Source organism: Rhinolophus hipposideros, assembly GCF_964194185.1.
Source record: "Rhinolophus hipposideros genome assembly, chromosome: 16".
Taxonomy (NCBI): Eukaryota; Metazoa; Chordata; class Mammalia; order Chiroptera; family Rhinolophidae; genus Rhinolophus; species Rhinolophus hipposideros.
Genome location: NC_138062.1, coordinates 20,781,812 through 20,806,685, shown reverse-complemented (window position 1 = coordinate 20,806,685; position 24,874 = coordinate 20,781,812). Strand labels below are relative to the sequence as shown.

The following is a 24,874-nucleotide window of genomic DNA, read 5'->3' as shown; positions in this document are numbered from 1 at the left end:
ACCTTTTAGGTAGCTCTTCGGTAGAGTCTTCTCTTCCCTGTTTCCTTAATCACAGGTAATTTTCAGTTGTCCACCTGAAATGCGAAATTACAGTCACAGAGCCAAATTCATTCATTTAGACATAGACTGTGATTTGGGAAATATTTTTGTTTTGTTGTATTTGTTTCTACAGCTGAAAAAAAACAACCCAAATTGTAGAGAGTGGGTATAGTAGTGTATGGTTGTACCCAAACTGTAGATATTCTGTGTTTTGTTTTTGTTTTTGTTTTTTTAAAAACAGAGCCAAATAAAAACAATATAGGGGATTGGCCCAGACAATATAGGGGATTGGCAACTAGAAGATTTTGTTTGAGTGAAGGCTCAACTTTATAATTCATGTTAATAGTTAAGCTGTTTGCCTACCTATTCTATATCTGCTAAGCATTATACTTGGCACATTAAATATGGGTGTTTTTTTCTGTCTTTTACAATAATCTAGCAAGGTAGATTATAGTTTCACAATTACACATACGAAGAAACTGACCAATAGGAAGTAAAGTAACTTGCTCCAACTCACACAGCTAATGACTACAGGTGGCCCCCAACTCATATCAGTTCGACTTAGTATTTTTCAACTTTATGATTGTGCGAAAGTGATACACATTCAGTAGAAACCATACTTCAAATTTTGAATTTTGATCTTTTCCCCAGGCTAACATATTAACCTCTCATGATGTTGGGTGGCAACGACAAGATGAGTTTGCCCAACTGTAGACTACTGTAAGTGTTCTGCGCACATTTAAGATAGGCTAGACTAAGCTATGATGTTCAATAGTTTAGGTGTATTACATGCATTTTTGACATGGTATTTTCAACTTGCAATGAGTTTATTTGACTGTAACTCCTCCGTAAGTTGAGGAGCATCTATGGACAAGTTTGATTTCAAATCCAGGTCTCCTGATTTCTAGTCCAGCATCTCTCTATTATCTGTGTGACTCTTGGGTAAACCCTAGGTTAGAATGAACTGTTTCCCTCAAGCTCTAAAATTACGTAATTTCTAAAATAAACCAACAGACCCTCTGTTGCCGTCTGTAAGAATCAGAAATTTCAATTCAATAATTCAAGGTAGTACCTAGTATTCAAACATGAAGGAGAATCATTTGTACCATGTCCCATGTCTTTTTAGAGTTCAAAAACAAGAGGGCTCTACAAGTTGAAAAGTATTTCACAAACAGCCACGGACTGCAGTGCCGTGGCCTATTCATTGCATGGCTTTACCGGATGAAATAATCAGATTACAAGGATCTCATTTGCAAAAGTTCTAAGAACCTTGCTTGCCCTATTGAAGAAGATTTTATTTTAACTTTAATCAGAATTCAATTTAAATAATTGAGAGTGTTTTTAGGCAGAATGGCTGTCTGAAATCTAATGTCTTCTTTCCTTAAACTATTAGATTGTATTGACTTAATGGTTGAGTACACGTGAAAAACCATGTCCTTTGGAACTGCTGCATAAAAATGCTCAGCTTTAATTTAATATGGGATAAATATATTCAGTTCAGAATACTATAAATATTAAAGTGGGAAGCTGATTCTTTAGTAAGTTATCATGTAAATCCAAAGCTGTATAAGAATTCCATCAGTTTTAGAAGTCAGTTTCTCACCTTTATTCTGACATTCCTTGGGCTTTAGAATCATGCCTAATGATTTCTAGTTTCCCTTGGTTTTGGCAATATGATTGTCTTTCTTAATATTTTTGATCTTTATTATACGGATTTCAAAATTAATTCTATAACTTCTTTGAGGTCTATTGCACACTTATTTAACTGATTTGTTCTGAGTCCTATGCAGAAGGCATTGTGTGCTGTGGAACATTGTTGAGGCAGCTATGACCCATCGTAGGACGGTATGGTGGTGGCTGACAGAAACCACCCATGTCCTTCCCTCATCCTCTGTAGCTTGGAGAAATGGCATCTCTCCTTTAAAGTCTAGATGAAAGATGACCTCTATCAATCCTTTCTGATCACCACTTGCTTCTTCCCTCCTTCAGTCATTAATTTCTTTCTCCTCTGTGATCTTATAATATTTTTGTTCAGCTTTGTTGAGATGTAATTGACAAAAAATAATAATATATTTAAAATATGTAATGGGATGATTTGATATATGTATATATGTGAAAAGATTCCCACCATCAAATTAACACATCCATCACCTCACATGATTTACCTTTTTTCTTTCTTTCTTTCTTTCTTTCTTTCTTTCTTTCTTTCTTTCTTTCTTTCTTTCTTTCTTTCTTTCCTTCTTTCTTTCTTTCTTATTCTCTTTCTTTCTTTCTCTTTCTCTCTCTCTCTCTCTCTTTCTCTCTCTCTTTCTTTCTTTCTTTCCTTTCTTTCTTTCCTTCCTTCCCTTCCTTCCTTCCTTCCTTCCTTCCTTCCTTCCTTCCTTCCTTCCTTCCTTCCTTCCTTTCTTTCCTTTCTTCCTTTCTTTCTTTCCTTTCTTTCTTTCTTTCTTTTTGCCAACTCTTATATTCTACTCTTTCAGGATTATACAATAGTGTTATCAACTACAGTCACCATGTTATACATTAAGTACTCAGACGTTATTCATCTTATAACTAAAAGTTTGTACTGTTTTACCAACCTCTCCCTATGTCCTTCACACCCTCGCCCCCCAACCCCTGGCAACTCCCATTCTACTGTCTGTTTCTATGAGTTTGACTTTTTAAATTTTTTTCTTTCTTCCTTTTTTTTTTTGTTTTTAAATTTTAGATTTCACATATAAGTGGTGCCATGTAGTATTTGTTTTTCTCTACCTGGCTTATTTCACTTGGCAGAATGCCCTCCAGCTTCATTCATGTTGTCACCAATTGCAGGATTTGTGAGGCTGAATAATATTCTCTCTCTCTCTCTCTCTCTCTCTCTCTCTCTCTCTCTCTCTCTCTCTCTCTCTCTGTGTGTGTGTGTGTGTGTTCACACACACTCATGTATCAAGGTATCAAGGTAGTGATATACATATTTATGCACACATATCACGTATTCTTTATCCATTCATCTGTTGACAGACTGGTTGTTTCCATATCTTGGCTTGTAAATATTGCTACAATGAACATTGGAGTACAGATGCCTCTTTGAGATAAGGATTTCATTTCTTTTGGGTATATACTCAGAAGTGGGATTGCTGGATCTTTTGGTAGTTTTATTTTTAATTTCTTGAGGAACCTCCATACTATTTCCTGTAGTGGCTGTATCAGTTTACATTCTACCAACAGTGCATGAGGGTTCTCTTTTCTCCATATCCTCACCAACGTTTATCTTTGATCCTTGTGGTAATAGCCATCCTAACGTAGTAATACATTTTATACCTTAAAATGCACATTTTGTCATCGTATGTCGTGCTGTGAACTCCTTAGGAGCAGATATTTTTCTTACAACCTTCGGAATGCTCAATCAACACAATGCCTGTCAACAGTAGGTACTTATAAAGAAACAGAAGCTGGAACCATGCAGTTAGAAAATACTTCTGTTCTTATCACACGTCACTTTGTATCACAGGATTAAATGATTATTCAATGAGTATATTTTTCTCTTGTTGCAGACCACGAAAAATAATCAAAATGTACTTTTTGTTTTAATTTTCATGTCATTCAAATGACTTATTCACTTTCAGATACTTTCTTGGCCCCTGTGTATATTTGCCTTATTATATGGTGATTTGATGACTATTGTGTCTTTGGGGGCAAGATTTTAAACATGAACTCCCACTACTCTGCCAGCCTGGGCACTGAGCTTTGGGAGGAAATGATGGCTCACAGCACAGGGTTGGTACATCAGCAGGAAGAGAAGATGGGCATTCCTGCCCGAAGCACTAGGCTCTCACTCAATGAGACACTGTGCTCCTTCTGAGAGAAAGGGTGTAACTGCCCAAGTTACCATGTCCTAGGCACCATAGGGCTCTATTGATGCTTAAGACTTGTTCCCTACCTGGAAGGCATTCTGATATAGATATGAAGAAATGACATACAAACACCCAGCCTTCAGGTAGGGAAGAAAGTGCTAATTTCCAGTAAGAATTTGCCAGGGCAAGGAGAACAACATAAAATGGGAGTGATTTTAATAGTCTGTGATAGTCTTGCAAATCCTAATTAAGATAATGCATTGCTATGGGGCCCAGATCGTAATAGTTCTCAGCCAATGTTAGCTGGATCCCTGAGGTTCAAATCAAGTGTGAGGGCATTTCACAGAGGGGATATAGCATGCAAGGTCAGTAAAGGTTTCAGTAAAATTGAGGTTCAGTCGGGGCTTTACACATGTACCGAGAGGATGTGAGACTTCAGACTTTTGTTTCTAGAAAGGGAGGAAAAATGGCATGATAATAATGGCCCAAGCCTTCACTGCATAAATATTTATACAAATTCCATTAATTGATGGTTGATTATTATTATAGATAACAAAACTAAGCCCCCCAAAAGATTGAATCGGTTTAGCTATATATGCATTGCTAGAATCTGGTGAATGCCATCAACCTGATTTTGACAGATGGGATTCAGAGCTGGGAAAAACTAGGCTATTTTTGGTCTACAGGCTGTAGTTTGTTTATCGTCATCGTGCTTCATACAGACACATTATCTCATGTAACTTCACCTAAGGTGTTAACCACAGACTACTTCTTTAATATTTTTCCAGGGAAACTACAGCTTATCAAGCATAATAATCTCTAATTTTTTTTATGGCGGTAAAGGTCTAGAAGTAATATTTTATCAATTTTATCATTGCAACATAAAGATAAATAAATAAACAAATAAACCCTTTAAAAACTTCCAGGACTGCAGTGAGCAGGGAAAAAGAGAGGAGTGAACCTTTCATTTCTGCATTTTTTAAATTTTGAAACATCTAATGAGGAATTCTAGCATTTTTTTTTTAATTTAGAACACACTAGCTTCAAGAGTATAGTGTGCTCACTTTTTAACTTTCAACACTGTTGCAGTTATTTGAAATGTATGAATATATACTTATACACCTATGTACACAATCTAATTTTTCTTTGTTTTTTTCTTTGTTTTTTTGTGTTGTTTTTTTTTTTAATCTCCTGGAGTACTTTCCTTAGAAGTATTTTCGAAAAAGTAATTTCCCTTATCTTTGATTGCCTTTCTCATCAAAGGCCTTTTGAATCAAAGTGACTGTTTTGAATTCTTTTAACTAATTTGCAATTTCAAGACTCTCCTGTGGGATAAGGACCCTGATTACAGTTCTTTCTCCTCTCTTTAACACTTTACCCCTAGTATGGCTTTGCCAGTTACACTGTGTATTTACATAGGCGAAGATGTAAGGGTTACACTGTCCTGCTTACTGCCTATTCATTCTAAAGATTTTACCTTTTCATTTACTTTTCCTCTTTTCAGCACCATAGAAGCAAAGAGATAAGAGGGACAGAGACAATAGAGATCATCTAATCCCATCTTACAGATAAGAGAAGGGATTTAGAAAGCCTGTGACTTGACCAGGGTACCAGCAAGTTAGTGATATACAAGGATTTCAGAGGAACTTATACATGAAAAAGCTTAACATATGCAAGTAATGATTTATTGGTACTTGTGGCTAGAAAAGGCTTAAAAACCACATGATAACTGCTTTCACTTGTATTTCAGGATTTCCTTATTCTCACAGTATGGGACTGTACTTCTGACACCTCTTAGGGCAGCTGGGGACAGGTTAAGAGTCCAAGGGGTTTAGTAATCCCCAGCCACAGTACCGGTGGATGGTTGTTGTGAGGCCTCAGAAACCATGTAGCAGAGGGACAGAGCATAAGAATGAGAATCCAGGTAGATGGGTGGCATGTTGGGGTTTTACCCATTTTTTGTGGAGCTGAAACCACATTGTGAGTACAGGGATAACGAATGGGGAATAGCAAGGGTACACCAGCAATGTCAGACCCGTGCCTGCGAAAACAACTCAAATGCCCAAGGCCTAGTCCTGCCTCAAAGCGCAGTTCTTTCCCTCCCATAAGGAGTATGCATAAGGAACACTGAAAAAATGGGGAAGCAAATTACCTTATTTACTGTAATGAGCTGGGCTTGAGTCCATACCCCACTGGACAGGATATCAGAAACTCAGAGTTAGCCAGGCATCACACCAAAGCAGGCTGCTGTATCTATCAGCAAAAAGGGATCATCCTCTCGAAGCTGACCCATCCAGACCCTCTTCCGATGGGAAGAGGATGCGGAATAGAGGACCTTGCTAACTTATGACCTGGGGTCCCGAAGGGAAACTGCTGTCCAGGGAGAGAACATTAGGCAGCAAGCAGTGCATCTCAGAGCAAACTCAGCAGGCCAGCTTCAGGGATTGGGGAGTCGAAGTAGGAAGTAGGAAGGCTAGCAGGACATTCTAGGAACTTTGAGCCTTAGGCAGGATCAATTGAGGACCTAAGGCTACATGAGACCTGGAGATGGAAGACATGGAAGAACAGGGGAAGGCCCAGGCAGAGAAAGGCTGGGAACAACCATCCCAGGTCTGTTTAGATGCTCTGAATGAGCTAAACGTCAGCTAGCGGGTTCCAGTTACCTGGGCTGCGGAAATGAATGCCTCTCCCTCTCCTTTGCAAATGACTGCAGTGATCATTAGACAATCAGTGTATAAATCCACGTACTTTCTTAGTGATCTAATAAAACAGTTTTTGTATGTTTCTCATGACAAGTTCTTGCTTTTTGAGAGAGGGAAAAAAAGCACAGTACAGTTACAAATAAACTAAATATGATGGATTTCTACATGCCTTTTCTCTTCTGTATAATGGTGACAGGAATTAGAGAAAGGAAATATATCTTTGGAAATTAACAAATGTAGTGATGGGGCAAACTGGGAAGGCCTGGGATAGCAAACCAGACCTGCTCCCCAAAGTGGATCAAGAACTAGAGCGTGGACACACGTGCCTTGAGAAAAGGCAGTCTAGATGTCAGTTCAAGAAGCCCCGTGGTCTGGGCAGGACACCCTGAGAATCTTTGGATGCAGGAGACAAGTGGGCTCTCAAGAAAGGCAAGTGTCAGAGCTCCAGTCCTGGAGCTGGACTCCTTGGGGGCCAGGGTGTAGGGAATTTGGTCCTATAAGAATTGGGGGTACTATGCAGGCTCCAAAGCAGGCAGTGAGACGCGGGGGTGAGGCCTAAACCCAGGTAACAGAAACTGAACCTGAAATGCAAGCATCATAGGTAGAAAAGTGACAGGGATCCCAGGTTTGGAATAGAGAGACGACATTCTTCCATCCCAAAGTCAAGATTGGCCGGGGTAGGGCGAGATGCTGCTCTAAGGGAGAGGGATCGTGACTGTCCCCGTCTAAAGATAAGGATGCTAGTTTCAGGAGGCTGACCAACTCCAGCTCTCACGGGCAGGGAGTTGTGAGACCATGTGGGAACCAGGTGGCCTGCTCCAGGCACAGTACTCTCCTGCCCGGTCTCGCTCTTTAAGGGCATGACCTTGGGGAAGAGCAGAAAGTTGGGGAGCATCTGCTGTGTTTCAGGCGTGGTGCTAGGTATTTTAAATATACTATTGCATTTATTCTTCCTAATCCCCTTTGAGATAAGTTTTGTTACGCTAACCTTAGGGATGAGAAAATGTAAGGTTAAATGGCTCGCTCAGCATTACGTAGCTGATAAGTGACAGCATCTGGATGAAACGCACAGGTGTCTGACCCCAAATGTTCATTACAGCATCATGAACTATGTTAGGAACTCTTATTGTCCTGAGTTTCAGCCGTAGATAAGGACTTAGCTGTTTTCTGAATGGGAAATTCCTTGATTTTTCAGAAATTTAGTCAACGATCAAATGTAGAAGGTTAAAATGTGTTAAGTAAAACGAATTCTTAGAAAGCAAAAACGCAGTATTTTTGTGCACGTTAAGATTTTAGGACTGCTTCTCAGTGACTTGCTGGGTGAGTGTGAACTTTTGTCAAACCTGGGTTCACATTCTGGCATCACCACTGGCATGGGAAGCGCCATGCCAGCTGTTTGGCTTATTGCCTTGTCTAGGACATGAGGATAATATTACTTATAAGAGGTTATCATACATGTAAATTACGATAAGAATATAATGTTCCCAACCAAGTAGCTTAGGACATAGTAGATGCTCAAAAAACATTAGTTCTCCTCACTTCCATCATGGTGTCTGTCATATTCCATGGGTGCACCACACACTTACGACCTGTTCCCTCATCTACCCCGGCCCTTCTTCTCAGCTGACTGCTTGTCTTAGTTCATAGAAGAGTTTCCCACAGTTTCTCTCCACCCTCTCTCAACTGACCCTAATCTTCAACTCCAACTTCTAGTGTACACAGATTTGCATCTTGTACCAGTTTTGGTCCAAACATACGTAGGATTTTGGTTCAAACATATTAATATTGTGAGTCATTTCTATTGGGAATAATTAGACAAAGGGGGAATGGCCAGTTTAGAATGTTAATACATACGTATATGTATCTCTCTCTCGCTCTCGCTCTCTCTCTCGCTCTCGCTCACACGTACCTGCTTCTTTGAGGAAATGATGGGACCCAGAAGGCAGAAGTCAACAACTTTGAATTACAAAATCAGAAAGGTGTGAAATATTTGCATGGAGGGCCAGAAAGAAGTACTTTTGCATGGCTTCAGCCATTCTCACTTGGATAATGAATGGATGTTGAAGCAATTAAGATACAGAAAAGCACCTCTGGGGCTAGGGAGCAACAGAGATGAGGATGACTGGTTGGAAAGTGTGTCTCCTAACCACCCGCTTCTGAGCGAGTGGTCTGAATGCTGAGCGTAACCAGCCTCGTTGCCGTGGTTTCAGGATGTCTTCCACTGAGCTGCCTCAGAAACTTCCTGAAGTACCAGCTCAGCCTGAACTGGCTCCCCTATGGCCCGTGATTCATGTCCAGACTGTGTAGCATGGCGTAGCAAGCTCTCACAGTCTTCATTTTCAGGGCTGCCACATACACTTCCTGTGCTGCGGGCACAACAAGCTCACTCATCCCTAACTGTATGATACTCTTTGACATTTCTTTCTGTACTATGTTGTTTCTTTAGTTACAGAACTCCTGTAACTCCCTTTCCATCCGTCACCCATTCCCCCAAGAAGCTGTCCTAGCGCTAGTTCTTCGAGGAAGATTTTTCTGACTTCTGAGGCTCAGATCATCACTTCCTCTTCCGTGTTCCCCGCAGCTCTCTGTCCACGTGCTGTTCCTGCGCCGGGACTTGATTTGTGTAGGACCCTGTCCCCTACCCTGGACCACAGATGAGTCCCTCAAGGATAGGGATCTCATCTTAATCACCTCTGAGGCCCTGTGCTGATGACAGCTGGCATGTGCTAGCCACTCAATGATTATTTGTCAAATTAATTAGTAAAAGAACAGACATATTGCATTAATAGTGCCTCACTTAACCAACAGAATTTACTTACTGTGGTTAACACACATGTGTCCTAGAAAATCTCTGGCAGGATAGACACACTGATAACAGTGGCTGCCTCTGGGGAGGAGAACTGGCTGGCTAGAGGAGAGGGGAGGGAGAGAAAACCTTCTCACCACGCACCCCATAGCACCTCTTGTATGCTGTACCATGTGCATGCGTTATATCATTATACACCCAAGCTAGTCCAACTTAATATGTGTGTGTATGAGCAAAAAAACCTCCTGTCAAATGGTTTCAAAATTTCTTTTCTGGCAAAAATTTAGATTGTCAATAGAAGTTTATGACGCAGTTAGTTGTCCTCTGTTACCAATACAGCTCTCATCTGGGTTTAGCACTATAAGGGTGTTTAGAAACCAGGCTATGCCGGAGATGGCAGATAAGGACCCACTGAGCTGTGTTGAGACTTTCAAATCATAACAAGTAGTTTGAGGCCAGAGTCGCTGAACAAGAGCCCCTTCTGTCTGCCCAGGCCTCATTTCCACTTTCGAGATCTTGGTGGATTTGCCGGTTGGGCAAAAATGAATGAAATCTGATCATTACGGACCCAGGGCACAGGATTTTTCAGTTCTGCAGGGCTGTGCACATGTCTGCTTTGAGGTGTGGTGTTTAGAGTACATTTGGATCAGGCAGGAAGCGGTGGATTAGGCGGGATATATGTTTGCCATCCTATGCCTAGACTTGTAGGTTTGCCTATATTCATGCAGTTTTCTTTTCCAAGTATCAGAGTAGTTAGTGATAGTTCAGTGTGCAATTTATCCTTTACATGGTACCCTAAATGGTTTATTGCAAAGATTCTGTTCCTGTTTCATTTTACCCTCTAGGTATGAATTTCTTAAGAATACCTTTAATATCTATGGAGCCATAGAAGGTGCAAGTACTGTAATGAAAAGAGTTTTGAGTATGAATCCCAGCTAAGCTGGCCACATGATGTAACCTCTCTGTGTCTTCATTGACAAAATGGGGATAATATGACCTACCTTACAGGGTCCGCCCCCCACAAGATTTTTAAATTAAGTATTAAATTATATGATTGATTAAGCACCTGTCACATAACAGGAATTCAACAAATGTTAGTTCCCTGCCCACTGCCCTGAATAACTTACTAGTTTATCTAGATAACAGATGTTTTTGCATAGTGAAGTACAACTATGTTAAATTCCTACTATTGAATGTGTGGGGGACGTAAGTCCCTCGTCCTAAAAAAAATGTTCCTTGTTCCTTGTCCATAACTTACTTGTCTTTTCTTATTCACGTCCTAATACATGTTTTTCTCAAGGTTAAAATCTTATAGCCCTTGGATTTTATTTTTTTGTCGTGTAGTACTTTCTTTAATTATCTTTCAATGAAATATGCAGAGTGTCTCAAATTTAAGTCATGGCAATTAAAAATATACATATTTTTTTAAACATGAAAAACTAACCCCTTTCACACCAGAAGATGTTTATCTGAGAGTTTTGTTCTTACCCACATGGGAAGAACTCTTGAAACACCACAGCAGGGAAAAAATAAGTCCAGTCTGACTTCTAAATTAAAATCTTAGCATCCTAAAAACATAATTTCAAAAGATTTGGGTTTCAAGGTGGCAAAGGCAACCTATACTTACTTCTCAAGTGAGTTCCCTGCCACCCTTGCATTTTAAAGCATGTTAAGCCAGGCTCACTCATAAACCCCAACAGCAGGGGAGCATTGTTCACTGGTTTGTTATGGGCAGACTGGACTGGTTTAAACTGAGCAGAGGAAGTTAATTATCAAATGTTTTAGCTTGCTCTAACAATGAATAACCAGTTCTCGTCGGACACCGTCTTCCTCACCATGCAACATTATAAGACGTAGGGACGGGGGATGGGAAATCACCCATCAGAATCTGCAACGCGAGAATTTGCCAGTACTGCCCTAATCTCTTTCCCAGGTTGTTCGAACCAGTTCAAGAGCAGTTAAACAAGGTTATGTAAGTGACATGTGATGTAGCCCGAAATAGTGACTGCAAACACCGGCTGCCGTTGCTGGGCAGTTGGCAACTGCTTTAAAAAAAAATAAAAAAAAAATACTCCAGCAGGACAACAAATGGACCTTTAGAAACGAAAAAGAGATTTTTAAAGAAGTTAATTGGGAAAGTGATTCAGTGAAATTGCCTTTCTGAAAAATGCATGTGTTGTTTGATAAAGGAAAATGTTCATTGTCCCTAAAGTCTGGTTTTTGGAGAGTGTCCATCAGGGGCGGTTAAGTGAAGAGGACCCTTCAAAAGTTTGGTTTCCTGATAAAGTTCGGAGTTCCCTTGTTTTAAAAAGGAACAGCGACCGAAACAAAACCATCAGACTGGCTAATGGCTTTGGGCGCATAACAGATGATTGTGCAGTATATCATTCAGGTAGTGACAAATAAACTATTTTATAAGTTAAGCCCCCTTTTGAAAAGTTAAATTCTCGTGGAGCGTCAAGGTGTGAAAAAGAAATTACATGTCACATAACATGGTAAACACGAAAAATAAGGTTTTAAAGGAAAACAAGATTCTGTGGTGGAATTTCTTGGCAGATTGTTTTTTAAAGGGAAAACGAAAATAACAGAAAAGTGTTTAAAATAAGTTTTAACTGCCACCAAGGGGTTTGCACCCGAGCCTTTGGATTCTCACAGTGACCACATCCTCTGGATTCCCTGCCTTTTATAACAAGCTGCAGATCTGGGGAACCAAGGAGAGTGATTCCAGGCAGTGGGTGGATGGGGAGCACAGGACCCGTGTGGCAGGATTCAGGCTCGGGAACTCACTTGGTTTTGTGTTCCTGTTGTCCAGGTCCCAGTGGCAGGGACTCTGGTGCTGGGTTCTCTCTCCATCGCGAAGGAACCTGAGAAATAGCCCCCCATTTCCCAACCTGGGTTCTGGGTTCTGAACAAATGGAGAAAGAAAACCAAGGCATGGCTGTTGGAAGATAAAACATCAACTTTTGCGGGGGGTAACTAAGTTGAAAGATATGGCTTAGTGGTAACAGCAAAGAAAAAAAAGATGGGGGAGACTCTGCCTGAGCCCCATAATTAGATGCAGGAATAGGCTTCCCCGAGACGGAGGCTGCATCTGTTCTTTGAGGGTGTTCACCCCCAGGAGAAAGCAGAAGTCAAGGAAGCAAGCAAGTCAGATAGATTCTCAGGCTAACTAATCAAGTTCAAGTGAGTAAGAGATAGAGGCCGTGGTATGGAAGGAAACATCAAGCGGGGGAGTGGGCAGAAGTGGTCCTCTCTAGGAGGCACAGTCTGAGGCCCCGGGCACAGCTTCTCCAGGCTAGGGGAAAGGATCTGGGGTGCCGGGCAGGGGCAAATGTCCATATCCATTGCATTTTTAATCTGTTTAGTCCGTCCCCCATCTGTAAAGGGCTGTTCTTCCAAAGTGTCATGATAAGTCAGTTTTTCAAAACATAGAATCTTGGAGCATTCATTGGACCCTTATTGGGTGCCAGCAACTTTTTAAGTGCTTTATATGGTATATTCCATCCTCAGGATAACTCGCGAGATAGGTGCTTTAACAAACAAGGAAACCGATGTACAAAAAGGGTAAGTAACTTGTCTAAGGTTCCCTAGATAGTAAGCAAGGGTTCAAACTCTGTAATTCAGAAGTTTAACCAAGAAAGCCTGTAATAAGGGGAGACAGTACTGGTGGGCATGGATGGAATTCAAGGAAAACTCAGGAGAGGCTCGTCAGCACCCGTAACCCACTGAATATTGAGGCTTTCGGGGGTTTGCGGGGAGGTGGGAGGAGTGTAAATCAAAGACGACCTTGAGGCTGGCAGGGGGCTGTCTGTGGGGTGGGGATCTTATGCTTGATTTCTGAACATGGAAGGTGTGAAGTGTCGGGGACACTCAAGTGGGGACATCCAATGCCTAGGTGGGTGTGTGGGTCTGAAACCAGCAGAGAAGAGTGTCCAGGAGCCCACGTGGCATTGGCAGTCTCTGGACATCCTCCTGTCACCAGAATGTGTAGACACTGCTTGCTCCCCGTCTATACCCTCCTCTTCCGGGCTTCACCTAGCCAGACCAGCTGCTCACTAACCATTTAACTGCGTCTCTCTGCCTTTTCCTGGGCTCATCCTGTGCTTGGCATATCTGTACATTTGACCTCTCCGTGTTTCCAATCCACAGCATTCTCCACGGCTCACCTCAGATGCTTTCTTTCTCCATAAAGCCTCAACTCAGCTACAGTCACTCCCTTTTCTTAAAGTCACACCACATCAGGCCCACATGATTTATCTTAATCGTTTAAATTCCTGCAACCTCATCGTACCTCTAGAATTATGCTTGGCCCTTTTATATTTTGCTTTAAAAATCTTTGCTGAATGTGATGAAATCATTGTCAGGGAACCCATTTTAAATTCCAGAACCTCTTTTTTTTCTCTTCAAAAGCCTGTGGTCCTCAACTCGCTTGCCTCTAAATATCTGCTACAACCAGCTACTCTGCAGTTTCCATGAAGCTCCTGGCAGAATGGAATTCCTTTTCCCAGGTTCACCTTTCCTTCTGCCCCTAAACATGTGCACCCACTCACTTTTAGGAGTTTTAATATTAAGTAATACTAGAAAACAGGAGATACGAGGGACAACAATACAAGTAAGGCATAACTTTGCAGCATCTTATCTCTCTTACGGTCTTGGGCCCTAGTCTAGAATTTTTACCTGAGTTAAAATTCTATCACCACAGATCAGAGCCCCAGCTTTTTGTACCATGTCTACCTGAAGGATGTAGTTCTCCAGTCTCACATCCTTGCCAGCTCTTAGAAACAGTTAAGGCTTGAAGATGAGATCAGAGCTGAAAAGTATTTGTCTTGTCTCAAGTGGGCCCTTTTCATCTAACTCAATGGGTACTTGCTCCCACAGGAAGTTCTTTACTCACTTATATTTAATTCAGAGTTGACGATATTTGTTGTTTGGATTTTCTCATACTACTTTATTTTTAAGACTGAGCTAACCAAATAAATTAATGGCTGATAGCATCACTATCACCATTTTCCCCCCCAGTTCTTACATGAGGCCAGGCTTTGTACTTCTTGTTTTATGCATTAATGTGAATCCATCAAACAACCTACAAGGTCAGAATTGCCATGCCCATTTCATAGATCAAAAAACTGAGTCACAGAACCATTAAGCAACTTAGCGGAGAACCTCACAGTACACTACTGAGGCAGGCTTGGGACACAGGTGTATCTGGTTACCAAGCTGTGCTCTTTCCACTGTGTCTTCCCCCAACTGCCTTCCATGTTTCCAACTTTTTCATGCTAGCATTAGTAATGCTTTAAGGCAAGACCCAGATGTCACCCAATCTATATTTTCTCTTTAGTGATCAGCCCAAGTATAACAAAAAGTTAGTTCTTGATTTCAAAGCAGTTGAAAATTTTGAAAGACCTTTCTTTCTCAGGTTCCATTACTTTTAAAATAATGAAATTAACTTTTAAACACTTCACTGAAAAGTGTTTAAAAGTTACACCATAGTTGTAACACCATAAGCAACACCATAGTTGAAAACAATAGGAAAAAAATGACACTTTTGATTTTTTTTTTTTAAATTCAACTTTGTTGTTGTTCTTAATCCATAGGCATTTTTTTTTTGAGTCGAGTGCTTCTTGTTTCCCTCTAAATCTGTCAATTTATGTCACACATGTACTAATGAAGCTTCCTGGTCTCCCCTCCAGATTGGCTCTAACCTTGGTAGCTGTTTTCTGGAATGACTACCTTTTTCTCCCAAAAGCTGCCACTATCTCAAGCAGGAGGTAATTGAACTAGTGTACCCAGAGGGATGAGTGACTGGAGTTGCCTGAGCCCGACTGGACAAGTTTTCATTCTTAAAACAAGATGCTTTTACCTCCGATGACTTTGTAGTAGCTGTGATCTGAGGAATCCTAATGAACTTCAGTGGAGAGTGATGTGCATTGTGTATTTAGGACCTAGGACACCAGGAAGGCACGTTCATCCTGCTTGGGATTCTGACCCTGGTTTCAATGATCTTTCCCTTTCCCAGAACCCTCTCCTGCTTCCTTGCAAATCCTTAGAGCTCTTTTCCTTAATGGGTGTGTGTGTGTATAGAGGTGTCTGGGAAATACAATGCCAGAGATAGGGCAGGAATGATTTGTGCATATGGGTCTTTCATAAGCCAATTACTTAGGAGCCCGTAGGCCTTATGTGCACATTCATGACTGGGTTTGTGTCTATATACAACATGCCACATGAACGTGTAAGTTCTATATGTCGTACATGCATTTAATGTATTGGTAAACATATGTTCATTCATTGTTTTCACCATTTTTCAGTAGCAGCTATCTGCCAGGCAGTATGCCATTTGTACTATGTGTCAGTTTTCTCCGTTAGCTTACAGACTGGTGCTTCATGTCTAGTATTGGCTAGAGCCTGTGGATGGATGCTCAGCGACTTTATACAAAAGTGCTGTTTTTAAAGGAATATGTTGGACTCTCCAAATCATAGCCCATTGACTTTCAGCTTTGATTTTCCTCCATGTTGTGGAGATGTGCATTGTTTCTCTTTGAAGTACCTATTACAGTGTTTGCTACCAGCTAGCTAGACAGAACGTCCTCTAACTTTTTATGAGGAAAAATAATTGTAATCTGTTTGAAAATGATGGGACATTCACATTTCCCCTAAAAGCTTTTAATTTCTTTAGCTTACAATTTTTTGTACTGATTCTTGTTGATGTCCTTACATTCATTAATAGGTTGTGGGTTTTTGGACATGGAGATGGGATGGTCACTGGTTTGCATTCCTTATTGAAGTTGCCTAGCCCACAGATGTTTATTTTATTGTAAAAGGAAATGTATTAGAATCTGGTAACTTCTCATTAACATTTTGAAAAGTTCAGCCATTTATGGAACGTGCCCTCAACTCATCTATTAAGATTAATTTATCCCCCCAAAAGCAATAATGTAAATGGTTTAATACTTCAGAGAGGAACTAATATGGAGGCTGAATTTATTATATTTTTATTTCCTCTTCATGGGAGGTAGTCTTCAGAGAGGCTCCCCATATATTTCCAGCTCTTTGCCCTCTGGGTAGAAAGTAAGATTCCAATTTCTGCCCCCTTGTTAACTGAGTGGGATCCTTGGACTAGAGCTCAGTTCCTTCTGTGTTGGAGCATTAGATTTTTCCTAAGTCATTCTGCAGCTCCTCTACCATGAGACTCCCAGGATTCGCTGTGGTGGCTGCTCCATCAACCTGGGGCCCAGCGTGGGAAGACATGGAACAGAATCCCCAGCCTATCTGCTGTTATCTTTATACTTACTCAATCTCCACAAAGAACCAACTTTTGGCTTTGTTGGTTTTTCTGTATTGCTTTTTATTTTAGCTGTGATTTCATTCCTTCTACTTGCTTTGGGTTTGGTCTCTATTTTTCTAGCTTCTTGAGGTAGAATCTTAAATCTTGAATTTTAAGCCTTTCTCCTTTTGTAAAATTTCTGTAAGTACTGCTTTAGCTGTACCCCACACATTTTTATATGTTGAATTTTTATCATTTTGTTTGAAATATTACATAATTTGCCTGGTGATTTCTTCTTTAAACCATAAATTATCTAGAAGTGTGTGGCTTCATTTTCAAATATGTGGGGCTTTCTTGATATCATTTTGTTACTGATTTCTAATTTAGTTCCTTTGTGGTCAGAAAACATATTGTGCACGATTTCAATCCCTTTAGAATTTGAGACTTGTTTTATAGCTCAGAATATGGTCTGTCTTAGTGAATGTTCCATCCGTACTTGAAAAGAACACTCGTATTGTGCAGTTGTGTGACCTAAGTGTTAATCAGATCAAGGTGTTTGATAATGTTAAAATCTTATGTATTTTTACTGATTTTCAAGATAGTTATTGTTCTGCCACTTACTGAGAGACGTCAATCTCCAGCTGTGGTTTTAGATTTATCTTTTTACCTTTTAGTTCTGTCAATGTTTGCTTGATGTATTTTGAAGCTCTATTAGGTGCTTTCCTATTTAGGATTATTATGTATCAATTTCATTATTATGAAATGACGTTCTTTATCTTTGATATTCTTTGTCTTGAAGTCTACTTTGTTTGACTTTAATATAGCCATATCCGCTTTCTTATACTTTCATTATCTATATTTTTTACATCTTTTAACCTTTAACCTGTGTGTGCCTTTATATTTAAAATGCATACGAACACACACTTCGGTCTGCATCTTTTTTGAATCCAGTCTACATCTTTGACTTTTAATGAGAGTGTTTACACCATTTACATTTAATATAATTGTTGCTATACTTGGGTTTATGTCTGCTGTCTGGTGTTTGTTTTCCTTTTGTTCCCTCTATTACTTGTTCACTTGTTTTTCTTCTTCGGTCTTTGTTGGGTTGAATATTTTTAGTATGCCATTTTATTTCTCTGTTGTCTCTTGAGTTATACTTCTTTGGGTTATTATTCTAGTGGTTGCTTCATGGCAGTATTTCTCCAACATTAATGTGCACTGGAACCACCTGAAGGATTATATAAAACACAGATTTCTAGGTCCCACCCCAGAGTTTCTCAGTTAGTAGGTCAGGAGTGGGGCCTGTGAATCTAAATTTTTGATAAATTTTTAAAGCAATGCTAATGCTTTGTCCATGGACAACTTCAAGAACCACTGCTGTAGGAATTACAGGATATATTCTTAACTTATTACAGTCTACCCTGAATTGGTTTCAAATACACCATTTCAAATAGCACTTCAGATATAATATAAGAAACTTACAGCAGTAGAATTTCATTTATACCCCTTCCTGTTCTTTTTGCTATGTTCTCAGATATTTTAATCCTACATATGTGTTTTATAAATCCCATAATACATTTTTATTATTTTTTAGTTTTAAGCAATCATTTGACTTGTAAAGAATTGAAGAAAAGAAAGTTTATTTTACATTTTACCACCTACTTATCATTTTCATTATTTTCTTTAATGTATACCTTAAATTTCTGTCCGGTATTTCCCTTCAGTATAAAGAACTTCCTTTTTCATTTTTTATAATGTGATTTTACCAACAATGGATTTTCTTAGCTTTAGTTTATTTTAAAAAATTCTTTATTTCACCTCCATTTGAGAAATGTTTTCATTGGTTATTCTGAGTTGACAGTCTTTAAAGATATTTTATGTTGCCTTCTAGCCTCAATTGTTTTGAATAAAAATATCAGTTATTACTCTTATCATTGTTTCCTTTATGTAACTTAATTTGTTTTGCTCTGGCTGCTTTTAAATATTTTTATATATTTTTTTTACCAATTTAATTATGTTGTACCTTAGTGTTTGTTTTTTCTTTTCTTTTTGGGTATTTGCTAAGCTTTCTAGATTTCTGAATTGTTGCTTTTATTCAAATTTGGAAATTTTAATGTTTTTTTCTCACCTGTTTTCTCTCCTTTCTGGGACTCCACCTGCATGCATATTAAATTACTTAATGGATTGCTTTGTGCAGCTATCTACACCTACCTATATTTATTAAGAGCATTCAATTTTTAAATAAATCATTAGATTATTGTAATAGCAGGGTTTTATTTCTTCACTTTGATAAATTTCACTATCCTATTACTGTTTTTATTATTATTATTATTATTATTATTATTATTACTAAGATTTACCATAATGTTACTGAAAATGTGCTCTATATTGAATTATTTTAATTCCATTAAACAATACACATTATTTTTACTAAGTACTTACTATAATTTACTTAGTAATTCTCAACCAAGGGGGAGTGGTGGTACTAAGCTGGAGGGAGTACTGTCGAGTCCGTTCACTGTACAGTCACCAGGGAGATTCCCTCTCCTCTCTGAGAGCATGTTTTCAATGACCCATGATTCAGTCCTCAGACCCATCTCTTCGCAACCCGTGCTCACTCTCCCTGTGATCTCATCCACTCTTGTGGCTTAAAATAATGACCAAAAGCCGAGACCTGTTCCTGACCCCAGATCTATGTATATCACTCCCAGTTTGACACATCCTCTTAGATACCTCTCAGGCCTCTCAAACGTAATATGCCCAAGTCTGAAACCGGTATAATTCCCCATAGGCCAACTTGTTCCTACTGTCCTCCCCATGTCAATTTTTGGCAGTTCCATTTTTCTAATTGTTTAGCCCAAGAATCGCGATGCCTCTTTCATGCCCCTTTTGCACTGGTCTATCAGCAAATCCCAGCATCTTCACTTCAAAATGCATCATGGATCTGACCACTTCTCACCACTGTCACTGCTACCACACTGACCCGACTCACCATCGTCTCTCCCTGAGAGCATAGTGTGATGGCCTCCTAACCCTGGTCTCCCTAATTCTGTCCTGTGTCCACCGCAGTCAGTTTCTAACACAGCGGCCAGAGTGGTCTGTTAAGTGTAAGTCACATGAAGTCATTTCTCTGCTGGAAGCCCTCTCAGCTAGTGGCTTCCCAGCTTACTCAGAGTAAAAGTCAGTGTCAAATGTGATCCATCAAGCCCTATGTGATCTGACTCACATTAACTTTTTATCCTCATCTCCTCTTTCTTTCTGCTCGTTCACCCCTGGCTGTTCCTTAATCATGCCAGGTATCCTCCCCACCCCTACCCTTACCTCACTGGCTTTTCCCTCTGCCTGCTATATTTTCTCACAGAGATGTCTACATATATTTTCTCACAGAGATGTCCTTCATTTACTTCAGACCTTTCTTTTAAAATCACCTTCTAATGAGGCCTTCCCTGTATGCACTCCTTCTGAAATAGCAGCATTCTCCCATCCCCTCCACGCCTTCACCATGGTGTATGCCCCTCCCCTTCTTCTTTTTTTCCCCCCAGTAGCATTTATTACTATTTAACATTTGCACATTTTACCTAATCACCTTGTGTATTGTCTGTCCCACCTCAATTGAATGAAAGGTAACGAGAACAGGGAGTTCTGTCTGTCTTATTAATGACTGTATCTCTAGTGTTTCTAATCATGCCTGGTAGCTGGTGGAAGTTTTGTAGATATTTTTTGAATAAATGAAGGAGTAATTGAGCTAGGCTACGATTTTACATTTTGCCAGTAGCTGCCATTCTCTAAGCAATTTCTACATCTGAATTTTTTTGTTCCAGTTTGGTCCACAGAATGAAGCAGTTAAACATTTGAAATAATAATTGTACAAATTGAAAGTCTTCCCATTGAAATCACTTGTGTAAAAGGTGAGCAGGCATAGCAGCTTACATAAAAATGGCAGGGCATGTGTTGAGATCTGTACTGTTGGGATGTCTGAATGAAATTTGCACCATCACTGAAAGGGCTCATGTAGCTCTCAAAAACGGTAAACAACGGGGGAGTGCAACTCTACTTATATGAGAACCCGTTGGAAATAAACGTAGTGTTAATCTTATCATCTGTCATCTAAAGTCTCAGCTGTGTTAAGCTGGCCGTTCCTATGCCTGTATTATCCATAACCATATTTCCCTTCTGCTTTTTTGAAGAAGAGATTTCAAAACAGGAAAGAGGAAGTTTCATATTCTGAGTATACATGTTAGTACTTTATATTAGTATAATAGTCTTTATTTTAACAATTTTTTTTTCTTTTCATTTTATTCAGGGCAACACAACTATTTATGTGCTGGAAGAAATGATTGCATCATTGACAAAATTCGACGGAAGAATTGTCCTGCCTGCAGACTTCAGAAATGTCTTCAAGCTGGAATGAACTTAGGAGGTCAGTTTTATGTTTTCTGTTCAGTAAAAATTGTTAATATGTAATGTAACACCACTGGGTTCTGTGTACTCCCAAAATTTATGATGAAGCTAAACATTGAGCAAAGATTTCTAAAAATCTAATAAGTTCTACATTTATGCTAAAATATTTCATGAGAAAAGTATTTCTTTTTTTTTTTAACTAAAATGTATTGGGGTGACAATGGTTAGTAGAATTGCATAAAATATATGATGATGGAAGGAGAACTGACTCTGGGTGGTGAACACACAATGTGATATATAGATGATGTATTAGAGACAAGTATTTCTTAACAGGAGTTAAAAAATGAAGTGTTATGTGGCTGTGGTCCTAGTGAAGTTTTCAACCTTGAGTTTGTGAAGGTTTCAAGAACAGGGCACACAACCAAAACCAAAACCAAAACGAATACCTTTCTATATAACATTGTAATTAACAGTTTTTATTATCTGTCGGCTTATAAGAAAGACATCCATGTGATAGCATTAACCAGGTAGGAATATGTTACTAACTAGGAGTAAATGTAATAAAGGAAGACCTATATGAGAACAGCTTTAAAATATTAAAGGAGCTCACCAACAATAGAGGGTGTGAAGTAAAAGACTGAACCGCATTTTGTGTAAACACAAAAGTATGCAACGTTCATACATGGGAAGCTTCAACCTCCTAAGGATACCAGTTTTTCCTAAATTAATTTATAAATGTGACACAATCCTAACAAAAATACCTAATAATTTTAAGTCCCTAAAGAACAACCAGCGGAATTCTGGAAAAGAAAAACAATGAGGACAACTAGCTCTACCAAATAGTAAAACATACGATGCAGATACAGTAATTAAAATAGTTTATTTGTTTACTGGTTGTCACATCAACAGGAAGTCAAGAAATAGATTACAGTAATATGAGAATTTTGTATATAATAAAGTTGGCATTTCAGATCAGTGAGAAAAGGGTAGATTATTCAACAGAAATTATTGTGACAACTGGGAAACCATTGGGAAAACAAGGAAGTTGAATCCAAACTCTTACTATCCACCAAAATAAATTCAAAATATTTTATTAAAGATTTAAACTTTGAAATATAAAACCACGGAAGTATTAAAAGAAAATATGGATTTTTTTAAATACTCTCCAAGTCAAGAAAACCTTTGTAAGTATGAAATAAATGCAGAAGCTATGAAAAAAGAATTGATGAAATCACCACTACTTACAAATCAGATATTACTGCAAACAGTAGCTCAGCCAGAGTCCCACGCTGGTTAAGAGGGAGGGCTCTGGAGCCAGAAATGCCTGATGGGAACTCTTATTCTGCCACTTCCTGACCCTGCAACCTCAGGCAAGTTGCCACGTTTCCGCATTTCCTTATCTTCAACTTGCATTGAGCAGTGAACTTACCCTCACAGGCTGTAGTGAGGATGAAATGAGTTAATGCACAGTGAGAAGAAAGTGATCACTCAGTACATGTCCGTGGTGTGATAGGTGGTGGTAACGCTCATGGCATTTCCTATAGCACTTCCACACATTATCTGAAAGACCTCATTGCCTCATGTTTTGGTGATGCTAAAGTTCAGGTGCCCTACAAAGTTAAATGACTTACTCAAGATGGCACAGCCAGTGAGAGGATGAAACTAGATCTTGGATCTCTGCATTCCTGGTCTGGTGTTTCTGGCATACCACACTGCCGCCTTCTTTGGATATTCAAATCATCGCAGATGAGGCACACACAAAAAAATCATCTCTGTAGCATGTTAGTGAAGATCGGGGGAGAGTAATAATTTAAAATCTGGATGACTCAAGTACACAGTCATTGGTTGTAAAATGAACTCAAAATCCATTTTGTAAAATCCATCATCTGTATTTAAACACACACGTACACACTAGGAAGGTATTTTTAAAGTATCTATATAATTTTATGTAACTTTATGAAGATTATATAATATATTGACATGCAATATAAATATTACCATGAATGTTATACAATCATACTCTATAAGCTGCAGTGACTATTGGTTACTATAACATATAACCGTACTTTTAATTCCTACCTCATAAGATTGTTTTAAGGATTAACTGAGTCAATACCTAACCTTTAAAATAGGGTTTCTCAACCTCTGCGCTGTTGGCATTTTGGGCCATATAATTATTTGTTGTGGGGGACTGTCCTGTACCTTGTGGCATGTCTGTCAGCATCCCTGGTCTCTTCCTGCTTGATGCCACTTGTAAAAATCAAAAATGTTTCCAAACTTTGCTAAATGTCTCCTTGATGACATTAAAACCGAGTGGTTCAGCAATAATTGTACATAAGTGTAAGTACTATTTCATTGTTAGATATTGTTTTCTGCTAGAATGTATATTCCATCGGGGGAGGAATTTTTGTGGGATTTCTTCATTGTTTTATCCCTGGCGACTAGAACAGTACCTGGACAAAGTGGGTGTTTGAGAGCTATTTGTTGAGTAAACACACAAGTAACTGGCATGTTTGTAGGGCTTCCTTGTTCTAAGCACACTGCTGAGCCCTTTCTCTGTGTCATCCCTTTTACGCTTCACAGCAACACTGTGAGATACATACTATTAATTTGATATTGGAAGTGAGTTCATGGTGGTACTGAGAGGTTAAAGAACTGGCCCAAGGCCACCAACTAGGGAGTGGCAGAACCAGAATTCAGATATCCGTTCCGGGCGCCCCAGCCCATGCCCAGAAACACTGCTGTATGTTACAGGTCCACTGTTTGTAGATTGGCATTTAAAAATAGCGCAAATTATCTATTAATGGCAGTAGTCATGGCACTTGAGTTTTTTACCTCTGTCCACAGTGACCTGTAAGTGAGGTCTGGCAGAGTACGTTATACAAAATTCACATAATTTGTTGTTGGTTTCTGGATGTATGGGATAGGTTTTGTTAAAACATTTTACTATCAAGGAAGCTAACTTTGAATCTTGAGGCCATTGAAAGTAGTGAGTCAAAACCGAGCAGAGGGGAAATTAATATTTATGAAAGTGATATTTTCTTTATGTTCAAGTTATAATTCAACCACTTCTGGCTTGTAGATTAAATGATTAACTTTTACTAATTATCCAATTGCTGTGACGTACATTATAATTTTCTTTTTCTTTTATCGTTTATTTTGAAGGCTTGCTTTTAATTTCAATTTGGGCTAAATGAAAGCAATTTCACTATATTTTAAAAAAAGATACTGTGAAGTTTAACCTTTTAATGTGAAACAATTTTTTAAATTAAAAGTTTGAATTAAATTAAAACCTTTTAGACATGTTCGACTCTCACCCCTGTTTTCCTAGCAAAGCAGGGCTATCCAGTCTCTTTTTATCCAGCCTCCGTCCTGCTACCTCTCTTAGGGGATAAGGCAGATAGCAACCCAGTATAATATTCGGAAGACATTTTCTGCTAGTGAATGGTCATGAAACCAGCAACAAAATTAGCCATCCCCTTCTAAAGCCTTCAGGAATCCAAAATACTTCAGAATATTTTTTTTTCTTATCCTATCAGCTGGTTAGCATGTAACCCTAACCATGCTCCCAAAGTAGGCTCTCCCTTAGAACGTGGCAGGAAGAGAGAAGAATAGGGCTTGTATTTCTCAGAAAATAAAGCCATAAAAATGTGCTTGTTTCCTTTTCTCTAGATCTGCTCCCTCTCTCCAGCCACAAGTACTTTCCTTTTCTTTAAAACCCTGCTGAGCTTTAGGCTGCATACAAAGGGAAATATAGCAGGATATGTGAGAATGTCAACAGAGAAATTGAAAGGAAAATAACAGCTTTTCTGGCCCCAAGCTGGGCCTGCCA

At 39.2% G+C, this 24,874-nt stretch overlaps 1 protein-coding gene across 5 annotated transcripts in view; it reads left to right on the top strand.

The window, feature by feature from the left end:
• NR3C2 (nuclear receptor subfamily 3 group C member 2) overlaps positions 1-24,874 on the top strand; it is a 309,953-nt gene that overhangs the window by 197,982 nt on the left and 87,097 nt on the right. For all 5 annotated transcript variants that reach the window (XM_081077096.1, XM_081077095.1, XM_081077093.1 and 2 more), the window contains exon 4: positions 20,945-21,061. In XM_081077096.1, the coding sequence (XP_080933222.1) occupies positions 20,945-21,061 (117 nt within the window). The remainder of the gene's footprint in view (positions 1-20,944; positions 21,062-24,874) is intronic.